Raw genomic sequence first — 16,022 nt, 5'->3', positions numbered from 1 at the left:
TTTTTTCTTTTTGCTTATGTGGTGCTGAGGAATCAAACCCAGGGCCTCATGCATGCAAGGCAAGCGCTCTACCACTGAGCCACCTTCTCAGCCCCAGTGAGGATCGTGGTTTGAAGCCAGCCTGGGCAGGAAAGTCTCTGAGACTCTTATCTCCAATAAACTACTCAGAGAAGGCGAGAAGTGGTGCTGTGGCTCAAGTGGTAGAGCACTAGCCTTGAGCTAGTGCCCAGGCTTTGAGTTCAAACCCCAGGATGGGGGGAAAAAATATATGTATATATACATATATATCTCCAAGGCAAAAAAGTGTATGGAGGGCTAGGAATGTGGCTTAGTGGTAGAGTGCTTGCCTTGCATTAATGAAGCATGCATACACAGAAAAATGCTGAAAGTGGTGCTGTGGCTCAAGTGGTAAAGGGCTAGATTTGCACAAAAGAAGCTCAGGGTCAGTGCCCTGGCCCTTATAATTCAAGCACCTGGACTGGTTGGGGGGGGGGGCGCGGGAGGTGTATGGAAGTGCTCAAGTGGTAGAGCACCAGAGGCTCTGAATTCAATCCCTAGTACTGCCAAAAACCAAACAATTATAAGACAAAAGAAGACAAACATTAGGCACACAAAAGGATACTGGCAGGAAAGTCTGACTATCTGACATTGGTTGGGCATGTTCCAAACCTGTTTTATATTCACTATCTCACTTAATCCTGAAAGGTTAAAGCATTTCCATATCCAGAACCCTGATCTTACTGGGCCTGTGAATCCTTCGTCCTGGCTTCAGTCCTGAGCCTTTTTATCTCCAGACATGACCTTTCACCTATAGGGCAGTATCAGGAAGTATCTGGACGTGTGGCAGGTGTCAACTTCAGGGTGCTGAATAGCCAGTGAACCCAGAACTGGATTAGGCCTGGGAAGACCCTGGGGCATAAGCCAGGGCTGGGCATGGAGTCCAGGGAGAGGCTGGAGGGCTTGGCACTGCCTACTTCCAGCTCTACGATGAAGCTCACTGTCTGTAGACACTGCCTACCTCCTAGCTCTCATCTGTTCAGCCCACAGCTCAGGGCCTAGCATATCAGGGCTGGAGCCTGGACTTGGGGTGAGGTTGTTTACTCCTTCCCCATGAGGGGGCCCGGGGTACAGTTAACTCAGTTTCTACTGGGGAGGAAAGAATGAAGGAAGACTGCTCTTCAAGGTAATTCCTAGGACTTTCCTTTTCTTCTCTCCCTCCTCTCCCCATTGAACTTAAGGCCTTGTTCTCTTGTGCTCGGCTGGCACTCTAACACTTGAGCCACACCTCCACTTCTAGCTTTTTGCTGGTTGATAGGAGATAACAATCTCTCAGATTTGTAACCACAATCCTCAGATCTCAGCCTCCTGAGTAGCTAGGATTATATGTGTGAGTCACCAGTTTGTCACTTGCTTATCCTTGGCTTTTCTAGACTGGAAGGAAACCACTTTCCCTAAATATTTCTGACAGAAATCGCTGGACAAATAGTTTCACTCCATTTCTTTCCCTGCCCCTCCAGCACTACTATCTGCCAGGCCACAAGCTTTATGCTTTGGCTGGAATGCACCCTCTCTTCCCCAGACACCCTATGCCTTTGCTTATCTCTGTACTCTGCTCAATGCATTTACTTTTCCCTGGAATGGACTCTGTCTGCTTCTTTCCAGAGGATGTAAACTCCTCCTCATCCTTCAAAACCCTTTCCTGTAAAGCCTCCCATAACTGTTCCAGCAAGCCAGGCACTCTCCTCTCCTCAGCAACAGGACTGTCTCTCTAACATATTCACATATGCTTGCCTCTGCTGAACGCTGGAGACTTGAAGAGCAGATGCTCTTCAATGCATCTAGCCAACGCTTCACCAATATTTAAAAATCAAGAACCCATATGGGGTTGGGTTGTGTTGGTGGCTCATGACTATAATCCCACTCAGAAAGCTGAGTTCTGAGGACTGACAGTCAAAGCCAGCCTGGGGAGGGTAGTCCTTGAGACTCTTTTTTTTTTATTAATAAGTTTTGTGGTTTTTTTTTGTGAAAATACGGTACAGAGGGGTTACAATTACTTGAACAAGGTAATGAGTACATTTTTATTAAGCATTGTTGCCTCCTCCTTTGTTTCCCTTTACCATCCCTGCCCTCCCATCTGCCCCTCCCCCACTCCTTGAGACTCTTATCTCCAATTAATCAGCAAAAGACAGAAGCAGAGCTGTGGCATAATGCCAGGAAAGCAAAATAATTCAGGGACAGCACCTAGGTTCTGAGTTGGCAAGCCCCAGGACCAGCGCACACACGTGCGCGCACACACACACACACACACACACACACACACACACACACACACACACACACACACACACACACACACACACACACACACACACACACACACACACACACACACCCAACAAAACCCTCCCCTAATCCCACAAGTATGAAGTTCTCCGGATGTTATCTGTACTGACTCATTCAATCTTCCCAGCCACCCTTATGATGAGGTTTCCTTTCTCAGTCCTAATGGACCATTCAGAATCAAAGACAGAAAGAGGTTCCAAAATGTGGCCAAGAACATACACTAGTAGGTGGCAGAAGTGGGATTCAAACCCATAGTAACAAGTAGTAATAATAAGCGATGAGCTCATGAATAAACAGATCAGTAGAAGAGTCTGAAGGAGAAAATCTGATGAGGAAGGACTTTCTCAGGATGGGGAGAGGGGCTCTCCCCCAGACATGATGAGGGGGGAAAATAAAAATTATAAAGACCCCCTCCATCCAAACCCAGTCTTTCAATAAAAGGAATACATTCTTCCTCCTCCCCTTCCCACTTTCTCATTACCGCCTCCCACTCAGGAGCCAAGAACTCTCCAGGTAAAAATAGCAAACCTGAAGGAAGAGGTTTGAAGGAGGCTCTGCAGATCCCCTGCACGGCTGCGCCCCCTGGGGCTGCGGGCTCTGGCATCCTACAGAGCAGAGAGGGAGGCCCTGGGCAGCCAGGCGGTCCAGGTCCTTTGTCCCCGCCCTAATCCAGGGCACAGATGTCCTCAGTTTCCTTTGGGGATAAGGTTAAGAGTCTTAGCCTGGCTAGATGGCTTATGCCTGTAATCCCAGCGACTCAGGAGGCTGAGATCTGAGAATCAAGGTTCAAAGCCATACCAGGCAGGAAAGTCCATGAGACTCATCTCTCACGACCAAAAAGCCAAAAGTGGAGGAGCTGCGACTCAAGTGGTAGAGCACCAGTCTTGAGGAAAACAACTCCAGGAGAGTGCCCAGGCCCTGAGTTCAAGCTCCAGGCCCACCTCTCCCCCGCTCACCCCCCACACAAAGGTGCAGCATCCCAGCTTCCGTGATGAGCACAGTGCCTTTCCACCTGTTTCTCTCTTACATCCCATTTGGGGGGAGATTGGCTACTCTAGGCTCTAGAATCCACTTTAACCTGGGTCAGTCTCAGGAGAGGGCTGTGATTGGGTCCTGTGAGTACCCCAGAAGTGGCCAAGAGCACAGTCACATGGTGTAAACATGGCTGCCAGAGCCTCCCTGGAGGGTGAGGGGAGGAGTCGGCTCTTCAGCTCAAGGCTAGCGCACTACCGCTTCAGCCACAGTGCCACTTCTGGTTTTCTATTGGTTAATTGGAGATAAGAGTCTCATGGACTTTCCTGCCCAGGCTGGCTTTGAACTGTGATCCTCAGATTTCAGCCTCCTGAGTAGCTAGGATTACATGCGTGAGCCACCAATGCTTGGCCCTAGTACCTCTATTTTAAAGTCACTAGTCTTTTGATTAGGGTCCTACTCCTCTGACCTCATTTAACCTTAGTTACCTCCCTAAAGACTTTTTTTTTTTTCAGACAGAACTGTCCCTAGGTATTCACAGCTCATTCATTCCAAACTCTCCCCTCAAATACCAAAACCTGTAGATACCCAAGTCCCTTACATAAAATGCATAGGTCTAGGTGTGGTGAAACACACCTATGATCTCAGTTACCTAGAAAGTAGAGATAGGAAGGATTGAAGATTGGGGCAGCCCTGGACAAAGAAAAGTAAGACACTATCTTGAAAATAACAACAAAATAATAGCAAAATAAAAGCAAAAAGGGGCAGACTGGGAATATGGCTTAGTGGTAGAGCCTTGCCTAGCATGCATGACGCCCTAAGTTATTCCTCAGTACCACATACACAGAAAAAGCCAGAAGTGGTGCTGTGGCTCAAGTGGTAGAGTGCTACCATTGAGCAAAAAGAAGCTCAGGGACAGTGCCCGGGCCCTGAGTTCAAGCCCCAGGACTGGCAAAAAAAAAAAAAAAAGCAAAAAAGTGGCTGGGATGTGGACAATAAACCATGCACATCCTTCCATTTCTTCAAGCTTTAACAATCTTTAATATATGAAAAGAGAATCATTTCTCCCATGTGTTTTAAGTTGGCTGTATATTAATTGTCTTTTTTTCTTTTTCTTTCCTTTTTAGTTGTGGGGCCTGAATTCTGGCCTGGGCGCTGTCCCTCAGCTCTTCAGCTCAAGGCTAGCGCTCTACCACTTGAGCCACAGCACCACTTCCAGCTTTTTCTGCTTATGTGGTGCTGAGGAATCAAACCAGGGCCTCATGCATGCAAGGCAAGCACTCTACTACTAAGCCACCTTCTCAGCCCCTATATTAATTATCTTTTACAATATAAATGTATATAAGTAGTTGTTATTTACCCATTTCAATATAAATGTGTGTGAAAATGTATTGTCTGGGGAAGAATGTCAAGAAAAGGAAGTCAGTGACCATTTATTTTTTTCCTTAATTTTTGTTTTTTGGCGGGGAATTGATACCGGGGTTTGAATTCAGGGCATCACACCACTTGAGCCCCTTCTCCTGCCCTCACCCTCGCATTTTCCATCTGACGTTGGTTGAACCCATGCACTTAGTCCTAGAGATATGTAGGACTGATTGTATGGTCAGTCACCTTAGGGTAGAGCTTTGACTGGGTGGAGAGTATAACCACACTCAGTCCTAAGGCTGACTTTCCCCCTTGGGCAGACCCTTCATGTTGATCTGTGGTTTCTTAGCTTCAGGGTTTTCTCCCTGGGCAGCACCCCTGTCCTACCCAGTCTATTCCCATGACCTTGTCTGACACAGCCCTCGAGGGCCAGCCAGGAGGTGGGCGGGGGCTGTACTGTTCTTCTGTACTAGGCTAGGAGCTCACATACCCTTGGGAATTCTGTCATTCAACTGGAAGGTGCTTTCCCAGCATGCCTCACTCACACTTGTTTCAGGACTTGGCTCAGACTCTTCTTCATCCTACATACTGTTTCTGCCCACACCCACTGTCCTCATGGCTGGGTTCAGAGTTCCCTCCTGTGAATGGGATCTTGTCCCAATGACTCTCCTGTCATTCTCCTATCAGGGACCAATTTGTACCTGTTAAACCCACTGGTCCCTTTAGGATGACAGGGACAATCATTAACAAAATTTGTTACAGAAGGTATATAGTTATAATTGTCCCTTGTTATCCATGGGGAAATTTGTTCCAGAACCTCCCTCAGGGTATAAAAATCCTCCAATGTACACATTTTTAAAAATAAAATGATACAGTGCTTGCACATCCTCCTGTGTATTTTAAATCATCCCTAGATTACTTATAACAGCCAATACAATGCAAATACTACACTTATTTTGTTGTTGTTGTTCTGGTCTGAGGTCTTGTACTCAGGGCCTGGACACTGTCCTTGAGCTTTTATTTTGTGCTCTACCATTTGAGCCATAGCTCCACTTTCGGCTTTTTGGGGGCGTAGTTTATTGGAGATAAGAGTCTCACAGATAAGCTGGGTGCTGGTGGTTCATGCCTGTTATCCTAGCTACTCAGGAAGCTGAGATCTGAGGATTGTGGTTCAAAGCCAGCCCCGGCAGGAAAGTCCTATCTGCACTAAACTCCCCCCACCAAAAAAAAAACCTCCCCCCAAAAACCAGAACTGTGGCTCAAGTGGTAGAGTGCTAGCCTTGAGCATGAAAATTCAAGTGCCCAAGCCCTGAATTCAAGCCCCAGGACCAGAAGAAAAAAGGTCTCACATACTTTTTCCTGGGCTGGCTTTGAACCATGACTCTCAGATCTCAGCCTCCTGAGTAGCTAGGATTACAGGCATGCTTGCTATACCATTTTTATATTGTATTTAGTCAAGGAATAATAACAAGAAAAAAGTTTGAATATGAATATGTTCAGTATGGATGCTTCCCCCCCCCAAAGATATTTGTTTCAAGGTTGATTGTGATGCAGGGTAAATTATGTGCTGTAGGATATAAGCACCAAACCAAATTAAGAAAAATGCCATATTGATGATAAGTTGATTAGGAACACATATATATTTTTCTTTAATCTCATACTTCCCAAGTGAGCTGTAGTAGAAAATCAACCCTTGTGGCCTATGTCCTGGGAACTAAATGAACAAAACTAGAAGAACATTTAGTATGAGAAAGATATTTGATCAAATGACTCCTTCGGTAGTAGAATACTTGCAGGAGGAGAAAAGGCATCCATGTTGGAATGACTTGGATCTTGTAATACTGACCAAGACGTAATGTCTCAGTGCCAAGCTGATGTGAAAACTTTATAGCAAGCAGAATGATTAAATAAACCAGGTGCTCAGAACAAAGGAATTCCTATCTAAAGGAATGTTTAAGCTAATCTTCCTGCTCTATATTACTTTAGCATATATATTCCTGATGCTAAATGGATTGATGACATACCTATGAACAACAGCTGCTTAAGGCGTGTGTGTGTGTGTGTTGCTGGTTCCTGGGACTTGAACTCAGGGCCTGGGCCTGGGCACTGTCCCTTAGCTTTTTTTGCTCAAGGCTAGTGCTCTACCACTAGTGCCATAGCTCTACTTCTGGCTTTTTGGGTGCTTAATTGGAGTCTCACAGACTTTCCTGCCCAGGCTGGCTTTGAACTGCCATCCTCAGATCTCAGCCTCCTGAGTAGCTAGGATTATAGGGATGAGCTACTGGTGCTGGGTATTTTCTGCTTTTGGTTGATGAATGAAACTGAGTCTCAGCTGCTTTCTCATCCTGAAATTTTTTTCTGTGTTGGAGTCAAATATCTACACAGGAGTAAGTTGAGATTCTCTCTCTCTCTCTCTTAGGGACATCTTTGGACCCTTATTTTCCTTTAGTGACAGTTGTATCTGTAAGTGTATAATGTAACTCACAGACATGGAAAGCTGAATATCTCTTGTAAAAAATCAAATCAATGGCTGTAGTTTAAATTTCTTTTCTTTTTGGCAATAGTGAGGTGTGAACCCCGAGCCCCCTTCGCTTTTTTCATTTGTCTTTTCAGATAGAATCTTAAGATTGTGATCCTCTTATCGATTCTTCCTTGTATCTTGGACAAGTGTGTTTTGGGGTTGGAGGAAGCCAGTGCCTGTGGCTCATGTCTGTAATTCTAGCTACTCAGGAGGCTGAGATCTGAAGATCACAGCTCAAAGCTAGCCTGGACTAACTTTTAATCTCCAATTAAGCACCCAAAAAAAAAAAAAAGCTGAAAGTGGAGCTGTGGATCAAATGGTAGAGTGCTAGCCTTGAGCACAAAAGCTGAGGGACAGCACCAGGCTCTGATTTCAAACCCCAGGAACTGGCACACATACACAAAAAAGAGAAAGTGCAATCTTCTAGCAATTAGCCATATTAGAGTGAGCAAGAAACACACCTGGTCAGGCTGACTGTGGACATGACTGCCAAGATGCAGAGTTAAGGCCCAGAGATGCTCATTTAAGTCCACTCAGCAAGTTAGTGGGGCTGCCCAGGCCAAGACCTCCGACTAGGCCACCTCTGAAAACTGCCTACTCTGTGGTGGCTTCCTGTTCTCCCATACCCTGCCCTGGCCTCTGCCCACCCCTGCTTTGTATCCTTCAGTCACTGTGGCTTCTAGCACTCACAGAGGAAGAGACCCAGACTTCCCGGCAAATAAAGACACCCACAGCTTTCCAAATATACAGAGACAAGTGTGTGCTCCCACTGCAGCTGGAAAGGGCTGGAAGGCCAGACATCCCACCTGGTGATGGTGATGGGTGGGTTCCAGGTCCTCAGTGCCCTTCCGGTGTGGTGGAGGCAAAGTTGCACACACCACATGAGCAATGGGAAAGGAGTAGTAGCAGCCACAACAAATCGTGTGTGTGTGTGTGTGTGTGTTGTGTGTGTGTGTGTGTGTGTGTGTGTGTGCATGTGTTGGTCCTGGGGCTTGAACCCAGGGCCTGATTGCTGGCCTTGAGCTTTTTTACTCAAGCCTGGCACATTACCACTTGAGCCACACCTCCAATTCCAGTTTTTTGCTGGTTAATTGGTGATAAGAGTCCCTTGGATTTGTCTGTCTGGGCTGGCTTTGAACCTTGGTCCTCAGATCTCAGCCTCCTGAGTAGCTAGGATTACAAGGGTGGGACAGCAGAGGCCTGGCTGCTTTTCTTTCTCGGATGCAACCCTCTAAATTCGAACCTGACTCTTCTCTGGGGGCCTCTGCACCCCGATTCAGTCTCTGCAGTGTAGCAAGTCCTGCAAGGGGGGGTGTCCCTGCTGGGCTTTGGGGGGTGGGGATGGGGAGGGAATATGTCGCATCCTTTGAGTTGCTGGAGGCTTGGAGATCAACTGCTTGTGCTAGCTGCGTGGAGGGAGACTTGGCCTGGCTGGGGTAGGTGGGGGGAAGGGATTCGTCAGGGAAGAGCGGAGGGGGTCAGAAGTGGTAGCCACAGCAGGAGTGAGGTAGAAGCCATGACTTCTTCCCACAGATTCCTGCCCATTCCCACACAGTTCTGAGGGAGGGGCCCTCCCCATCTGGTCTGCGGCTGGTCCCCATTTCCTGGATGTGCTGGCCTTTCCCTGCTGCCCACAGCCCTGCCAGGCCAGGCCCAGCCAAGGTGAGCTGAGGACGCGCAGGCTCCGGGTGCCAGGCTTCCTGAGGCTGGAGCGGGAGCGTCTGTGGCCTGGCCCTGGGTTCCGCACAGTATGTGCCTTGGCCCATCTCATCCTCCGGGTGTCTCGGGCCAGGGGCTATTATTAACACCCCCATTTTCCAGAGAAGGCTGCTGAGGTATGGAGAGGAGCTCTGCCCAGGCCACGGGCACAGAACCCCCTGGGAGTAATGACCAGGAACCAAGGGCTAACTCACTGCCTCAGTGTCTTCTGTGTGTTAACTCTGTAACCCAACAGCCCCTGGAGGAGTTGCTGTTATCATGTTTATCAAGCAAATAAGGAAATCAAGGCACAGAGAAGTGGAGCCAGTGGCCTGATGCCTCCCAGCTAGCAAAGCTGGAGGCAGGATGCATGCGTAAGACAGATGGCATCAGACCTTTCTCTCCCCGTGGACGAGGGGGAGATGAGAAAGGGAGATGAGGTTCTGTCTCAGGACATTTGTCTACTTTTGCATGCATTCGCCTACTTTTCCCCGCGTTGTGTGCATTTGCATACTTTTGCCTATTTGGCATTTCAGCTGCCCTGCAGCCCAAAGGAGATATGGAACCAGCCTCATGTTACAAAGGAGACCATTAAGAGCAGAGAAGGGGAGTGATTTCTCCAAGGTCACTCAGCGAAGGGCTCAGATTGCAGCGTGGACTGGCTCTGCTGAACTCAGTGTTCCCCAAGAAACAAGGCTTTGGACACCTGCTGCGGATGAAGAGCTAGGGGAGGAAGAGTTCTTGGAGAAGCACCCCAACTGTATCTGGAGCCAACTGTGGAGCCTCCCCATCCTCATCTGAAACCCGGTGTGCTGGACCAGCAGGCCCTCCCTGCTGGTATCCACAGCCTCACCCAGGAAGATGCTGGGACAGGGCTTTCTGCTCCCCTCCCCTCGTGGCCTCTCTTGTTAGAGCAGCTGAGAGTTTGCACCGAGTGTGTGGAGTATGTGCTGCCGCCTGCTTGCAGCAACGGGCAGAAAAGTCTGAGACTCATCTCCAATAAGCTACTAGAAAATGGGAAGTGGCACTGTAGTAGAGCACTCGCCTTGAGCTGAAGAGCTAAGGGACAGTGCCCAGGCCCAGAGTTCAGGCCCCATGACCGACAAAAAAATAATAATAACCTGGGCAAGATATCCATCTCAGGTCCAGTGATGGTGGCTCATGCCTGTATTCCTAGCTGCTCAGGAGGTTGAGAACTGGGGATCATGGTTCAAAATCAGCCAGGGCAGAAAAGGCGGTGGGACTCTTATCTCCAGTGAAACAGCAGCAAGTTGCTTCATGCTCCAGTGCTAGCCTTGAGCAAAAAAAGCCAGGCAAGAACATGAGGTGCAGAGTTGAAGCTCAAGTACTGGGAAACATGTGAGTGAGTGTGTGCGCGCGTGCACGCACACAGACACACACACACACACACACACACAGACACACACAGATGTTCATCTCAGCCCAGAGCGTCTTCTGGCTCAGGAATCCTCTCTCCACTGCCTGGTCAGCATTTATTGTACCTTGTAGCAAAGCAGCACTCACAGTCCATCTGTAAGCAGTGAGCTCCCAGGCCCAAACCCACACAAGGAGAGGCTACTTTTGGATACATGGAGGGCCTCCAGCTCTGTGAAAGAATAAAGTTCTGTTGCTTTAAGCCATGTGCTGTGTAGTTATTTGTGACAACAGCCCTTGATCTAATGGTGGGAAGCCAGAGAGTTTCTCACATCACAGTTCTGAGGGTTGGCTGGACCGAGTGGTTCTTGGGTTCCATGGTCCGCTTGGATGACAGGCTGCAGTCAGCCGGGAGCTGGGCTGAGGCCTCAGGACTGGCAGCTGGTGCTGGGCGCTGGCTATTGGCTGGGATACCTCAGTCCTGCTTTATCTGACTCCTTCCTTCCTTCCTTCCTTCCTTCCTTCCTTCCTTCCTTCCTTCCTTCCTTCCTCCCTTTCTGTCTTTCTTCTTTCTGTCATTCTATCTTTCTTTCATGGGGCTTGAACTCTGGGCCTGGGCACTCTCCCTGAGCTCTTTAGCTCAAGGCAAGCACACTACCTCTTGAGCCACAGAGCCACTTCCGGCTTTTGCTGTGTATGTGGTGCTGAGGAATCGAACCTAGGGCTTCATCCATGCAAGGCAAGAACTCTACCACTGACCCACAGTCCCAGCCCTCTATCTGATCTTCAACCTGCATGTCTTCTCTGGCAGGCAGCTGGCTCCCACAGGTGGGAAGGGATAAAGGAGCTGCAAGCCTCTTCCAAGCCCTAGGTGCTGCAGTCCTGGAATAGTATTTCTACCACATTCATGCTTTGTTGGTCAAGGCAGGACACATGGGCCACCCAGATTTGAGGAAAGGAGAAATGGACTCCATTCTTGGTAGGAAATGTGTTTATATGCCTTCTAGTACTTTAACAAAACACTTGAGAAAAACACATTATGAAGAGGAAAGGTTTATAGTGGCTGCTAGTGGTGAAGGTTCCAGTCCAGGATTGGATGGCCTTGTTGCTTTGGACTTGTGACAAAGCAGCACCCCATGGGGGGAGCACGTGGCAGGACAAAACGGCTTACCTCAGGGCCAGGAGGCAAAGAGGGAAGAGGAGGAGGCTGAGGGCCTGAGATCCACTTTGGAGGCACACTCCCCAATGACATAATGACCTCCCGCCAAGCCCCACCCCCCACAGTGCCACCCTGGGGACTGAGCCCAAGCTCCAGACAGTCAATGTGACAAGGATGCAAGGCCAAAGGTACCCATAATGGGAGGGACACCATGGCCAGTTTTGGAAATGACCCAGCTGGGAGCAGTCTCTGTCAAGGACCCCAGAAATGTGCTCCCCAGAAGTCAAGTTGATGATATGCTGAGGCAGGAGATATACCCCCAGGCCCACAAGCAGATCAGGCTGTCAACTCACTGGGTGACCTTGAGCAGAACCTGAATTGATTCAGTCATTTATGGAGCACCCACTAAATATCAGGCCTAAATCCAGGCATTGACATTCAGTGAACAGGCCAGGGCCCTGTAGAAGTTTTGTTGTTGTTGTTGGTAGTGGGGCTTGAACTCTGGGCCTGGGTGCTGTCCCTGAACCCTTCAGCTCAAGGCAAGCATTCTACCACTTGAGCCATAGCGCCACTTTTGGATTTCTGGTGGGTTAATTGGAGATAAGTCTCACAGACTTTCCTACCTGGGTTAGCTTTGAACCACGATCCTCAGATCTCAGCCTCCTGAGTAGCTAGGATGACAGGCGTGAGCCACTGGCACCTGGCTGCCTGTAGAAGTTTTTGTACCAGTACTGGGGCTTGAACTCAGAGCCTGGGTGTTGTCCTTTAGCTCTTTTGCTCAAGCCTGCCACTCTACCACTTGAGCCACAGCTCTACTTATGGCTTTTCGGTGGTTGAGATAAGAGTGCTACAGATTTTCCTGTCCAGGCTAGCTTTGAACCTTGATCCTCAGGTCTCAGCCTCCTGAGTAGCTAGGATTACAGACATGAGCCACCAGCATGGCTCTCTGTGGTACTTTTGATCTGGATGAAGGAAGAAGTTTATCACTAGACAAATCTCAGGCTAACAAGGAGAACGGCAGGCTGAGAAGTCCTGTCCAGTTCTAGTCTCAGCTTCCTCCACCCAGACACTGAGAGGCCTGGTCAGAGTTGTGCAGCCTAACAGCTTTCTGGTATCCTGGGGTTCCTTGACACACTCTGGTTGCTAAAGTAGAAGGGGGCTAAGAAGCGGGGTGCCAGTGGCTCATCCCTGTAATCCTAGCTACTCAGGAGGCTGAGATCTGAGGATCATGGCTCAAAGCCAGCCTGGGCAGGAAAGTCCGTGAGACTCTTATCTCCAATAAAAACCACCAGAAAACCAGAAATGGTGCTGTGGTTCAAATGGTAGAGCGCTAGTCTTGAGCTGAAGAGCTTAGGGACAGTACCCAGTCCCAGAGTTCAAGCCCCACCACTGACAAAAAGAAAAAAAAAGGGGGGGGGCGCTAAGAAGCAATCTGAAGTTTGAAACTAATGAGCTTGTGTTCAAATCATACCATCTGCTTTCCAGGCCAGGCTCTAGTGACTTTCTGGGATAAAAATTTCCCAAGATCCTTCTTGTACCTGAGTGGCCCTGCTAGGATTCTGAGCTGTAGGGGACCAGGAAGCCCACCATTCTGTTGCTGGGTCATCCTTGTGTCAGGATGCCTGGCTTGCCTTGACCTTGGGCCTGCTCTGGGAGGCCCACAAGAAGTGCTTGAACCTCTCAAAGAACTCAGGCTCTTCAGGTCAGATCCAGTTTCTCTGTCTGGCCCTGGGAGAGCCCATTGCCCTCTCTGAGCCTCAGCATGAGCTCTGCTTGTGCTCTGGCCCAGCCTAGACTGCTATCGGGAACAGCTGAGCTTGCAAGTTAGTCAGGAGGCAAATTGTTTACTTCAGCTCAGCACCTTTATTACTTGTGTTCAGCCCCTGTCTTGGGTGCCATGGGGTGGGGGTTGGGGTGGGGCTAGAAATATCATAAACAATAAATCCCTTCCCTTTCTTGGCCTCAGTTTCCCCCTTTACCCACGTTGGGCCTCTGTTTCTCCCTCTTGAATGGGGATGGAAGGCTCCCCTAATTCTCTCATTGGGATACTATGAGGCCCAAAGGCAGAAACATTCAGGCCTGAGCCTCTTGGCACAGAGGACTGACCAGAGGGGTCCTTGCCCTCCAGGGCTCGCCATCTGTAAGTTAGACCGGCCATATTCTGGCTCATCACAAGCAGGTGACCAGAAGGACAGGTGGAGCTTGGTGCTGTGACCAGGTGATGTCCCAGAGCCTCTCACCATGGGTTGGCTTCACTGAACTCTGTCCCGGAAGTGAATGCCTGGTTTTGTGGGGGGGCCAAGGGCACTGACATCCCCAATCTTGTGGGGGAGAACCACTTCCAAAATCTTCATATGTGTTATAGTCCAAGGGCTCCCGAACTCAGTGGGCAGAGAGCTCTGTCCTGTGGGGCTTGATGCCAAGATATTAGGGCAGCAGGGCCGGCCCACGGGGGGCAACCCCACATGAGATCTAGTGAGTTGATCCCAGAGGCCTCCTCCAGGAAGGCAGAGGCGCAGAGGAGACAGATCCGCTGACAGGCATTCCCAGGGGGGCTTCCTACAGCTCTAGCTGGAGGTTCTCAGTGGGGGATTCTTCGGAGGCTGGCCGACTCAAGGTCACACTGGGGAAACTGGCGAGGAAGCTGTCCCACCTTCTCTTCACCTGCTGGAAGACCAAGATGGAGGAGATGCTGGTTGAGTGGTGGGCTTCAGGTGCTATTCCACTCACAGCCACCAGGTGGAGGTAGAGTCCAGAGAAAAGGCTGCTCCCGGGGGACCCTGGGAGCTGGAGGAGGCAGAGCCTAGAGCCCATGCAAACAAAGATCAAGGTGTGTGTGTGTGGGGGGGGGGGGTCGCTAGGTTTTCTCCCTTCTTGTGTGTGGGGATGTCAAAATGTAACTTGTGAGAAGTTGGGCTGGTTGATCTCCTTGCCTCCTGCCCTGTTCATTCACCCATTGAACATTTTGTACATTGATCGTGGAAAACAGCTCTGGAATCTGGGTGTGGTGGCATGTACCTGTGACCCCTCTCTCTCTCTGGAGGTAGAGACAGGTTGATCATAAGTTCAAGGCCAGCCTGGACTGCCTAATGAGATTTTACTTAAAAAAAAATATGTTCAAGGTCCAGGACTTGGGAAAAAAAAAAAAAAAAAAGGCCCAGACAGGCATCTGGTGGCTCACACCTGTAATCCTAGCTATTCAGGAGGCTGAGATCTGCAGACTGAGATTCAAAGGCAGCCTGGACAGAAACAGTCCGTGAAACTTTTTTTTTTTTTTTTTTGGGTCCAGTCATGGAGCCTGAACTCTGGGCCTGGGCGCTGTCCCTCAGCTCTTCAGCTCAAGGCTAGCGCTCTACCACTTGAGCAACAGCACCACTTCCGCCTTTTTTCTTTTTGCTTATGTGGTGCTGAGGAATCAAACCCAGGGCCTCACACATACAAGGCAAGCGCTCTACCACTGAGCCACCTTCCTAGCCCCTAGTCTGTGAAACTCTTATCTCCATGGAATTAACCACCAGAAAGCCAGAGGTTAAGATATGGCTCAAGTGGTAGAGTGCCAGCCATCAGTTAAACAAACAAACAACAAAGCCAAGCCCTAAGTTTAAGCCCTGGTACCCAATAGTGGCATACACCACATACACACACACACATACACACACCACCACCACCACGACCACCACCACTACCGCTACCACCACCGCCACCAGCAACAACCCTCTCTCCCCTCCCCCAAAACCCCCACAAAAGCCATCAAATCCAGCTCTGACTAGTACTTCCTTTCCCACTTGTTCTCCTCTGAAACTTTAAATGACTCCCAGTGATATGGAGTAAATCTGAAATATACCCCAGGGATGTCCTCTAGCCTCCTCCAGACAGCTGCCTTGTTTTCCTGATCCTGGACTATATGTGTCTACCTCTGAACCACCCTAAGGTCAGCCCTCAGCCATACCTGTCCGTACTGCCTCAGCCACCGCCGGCTGCCTCCTTGCTGGGCTTGGATCAGCTGCTCTGTGTCCTCCAGGGTCCCCGACAGCCGTTCAGAAGTAGGGGTGTCTAGCCCTTCCATGCCACCATCCAGACCTTTGGACTTGGACTTCTCATGGGCCTGTCCGAGGCTCAGTGCCCGGCGGAGTCGGGGTGTCCTCCAGGGCTCCTGGAGCTTCCCATAGGAGGGCCGGGGTCCTCGTAAGGACCGACTGCGTGGGCCAGTTCCCATCCTTCCAGAAGCTGCTGTCTTGGGCAAGCTGCTAGCCCTCTGCGGGGGCCCAGGGCCTCTACCCACCTGATGAAGGAGCTCCTGGGGCCAAAGGTTGGTGCTGACTGAGGTGGCCATCATAAACCAAAGGGCAGGTTACGGGGTCAAGCATCCTGAGTCACCCTCCCCACCTTCTGGGGCGGGGAGCACAGGCCAAGGGGCCCTCTCATTCTCTCTCTCTCTCTCTCTCTCTCTCTCTCTCTCTCTCTCTCTCTCTCTCTCTCTCTCTCTCCCCCTGTCTCTGTCTCTGTCTCTCCCCCTGTCTCTGTCTCTGTCTCTCTCAGTACCTGTTCTAGGACTTGAACGCAGGGCCAGGATGCTGTCCCTGAGCTTTG

General features: G+C 49.8%; 1 protein-coding gene across 2 annotated transcripts; it reads right to left on the bottom strand.

Moving 5' to 3' along the window:
- Nucleotides 1-13,278: 13,278 nt before the first annotated feature.
- Nucleotides 13,279-15,667, bottom strand: LOC138818559 (uncharacterized protein C11orf86-like). 2 transcript variants are annotated; one of them, XM_070009467.1, is made up of 2 exons: nt 15,382-15,667; nt 13,279-14,099 (listed from the first exon to the last, which is right to left on the bottom strand). In XM_070009467.1, the coding sequence occupies exons 1-2, from the start codon at nt 15,646-15,648 to the stop codon at nt 13,992-13,994; spliced, it is 375 nt and encodes a 124-aa protein (XP_069865568.1). In that variant the 5' UTR covers nt 15,649-15,667; the 3' UTR covers nt 13,279-13,991. The 2 variants fall into 2 exon arrangements, with proteins under 2 accessions (XP_069865568.1, XP_069865569.1); XM_070009468.1 differs by having other exon boundaries at nt 13,279-14,096.
- Nucleotides 15,668-16,022: the final 355 nt, after the last annotated feature.

This window comes from Dipodomys merriami, unplaced genomic scaffold (genome assembly GCF_024711535.1).
Source record: "Dipodomys merriami isolate MVZ:Mamm:240054 unplaced genomic scaffold, mDipMer1.0.p SCAF_78, whole genome shotgun sequence".
Classification (NCBI taxonomy): Eukaryota; Metazoa; Chordata; class Mammalia; order Rodentia; family Heteromyidae; genus Dipodomys; species Dipodomys merriami.
Note: the sequence above shows the minus strand (reverse complement) of the source record. Positions and strands in the feature narration are given on the sequence as shown.

What these genes read in the sequence shown, in the direction of transcription:
- LOC138818559 (XM_070009467.1), bottom strand. Translation starts at nt 15,648, where the DNA reads ATGGGAACTGGCCCACGCAGTCGGTCCTTACGAGGACCCCGGCCCTCC. An exon ending in GGCTGAGGCAGTACGGACAG is followed by an intron (nt 14,100 to 15,381) that starts GTATGGCTGAGG and finishes TTGGTCTTCCAG; the next exon opens with CAGGTGAAGAGAAGGTGGGA.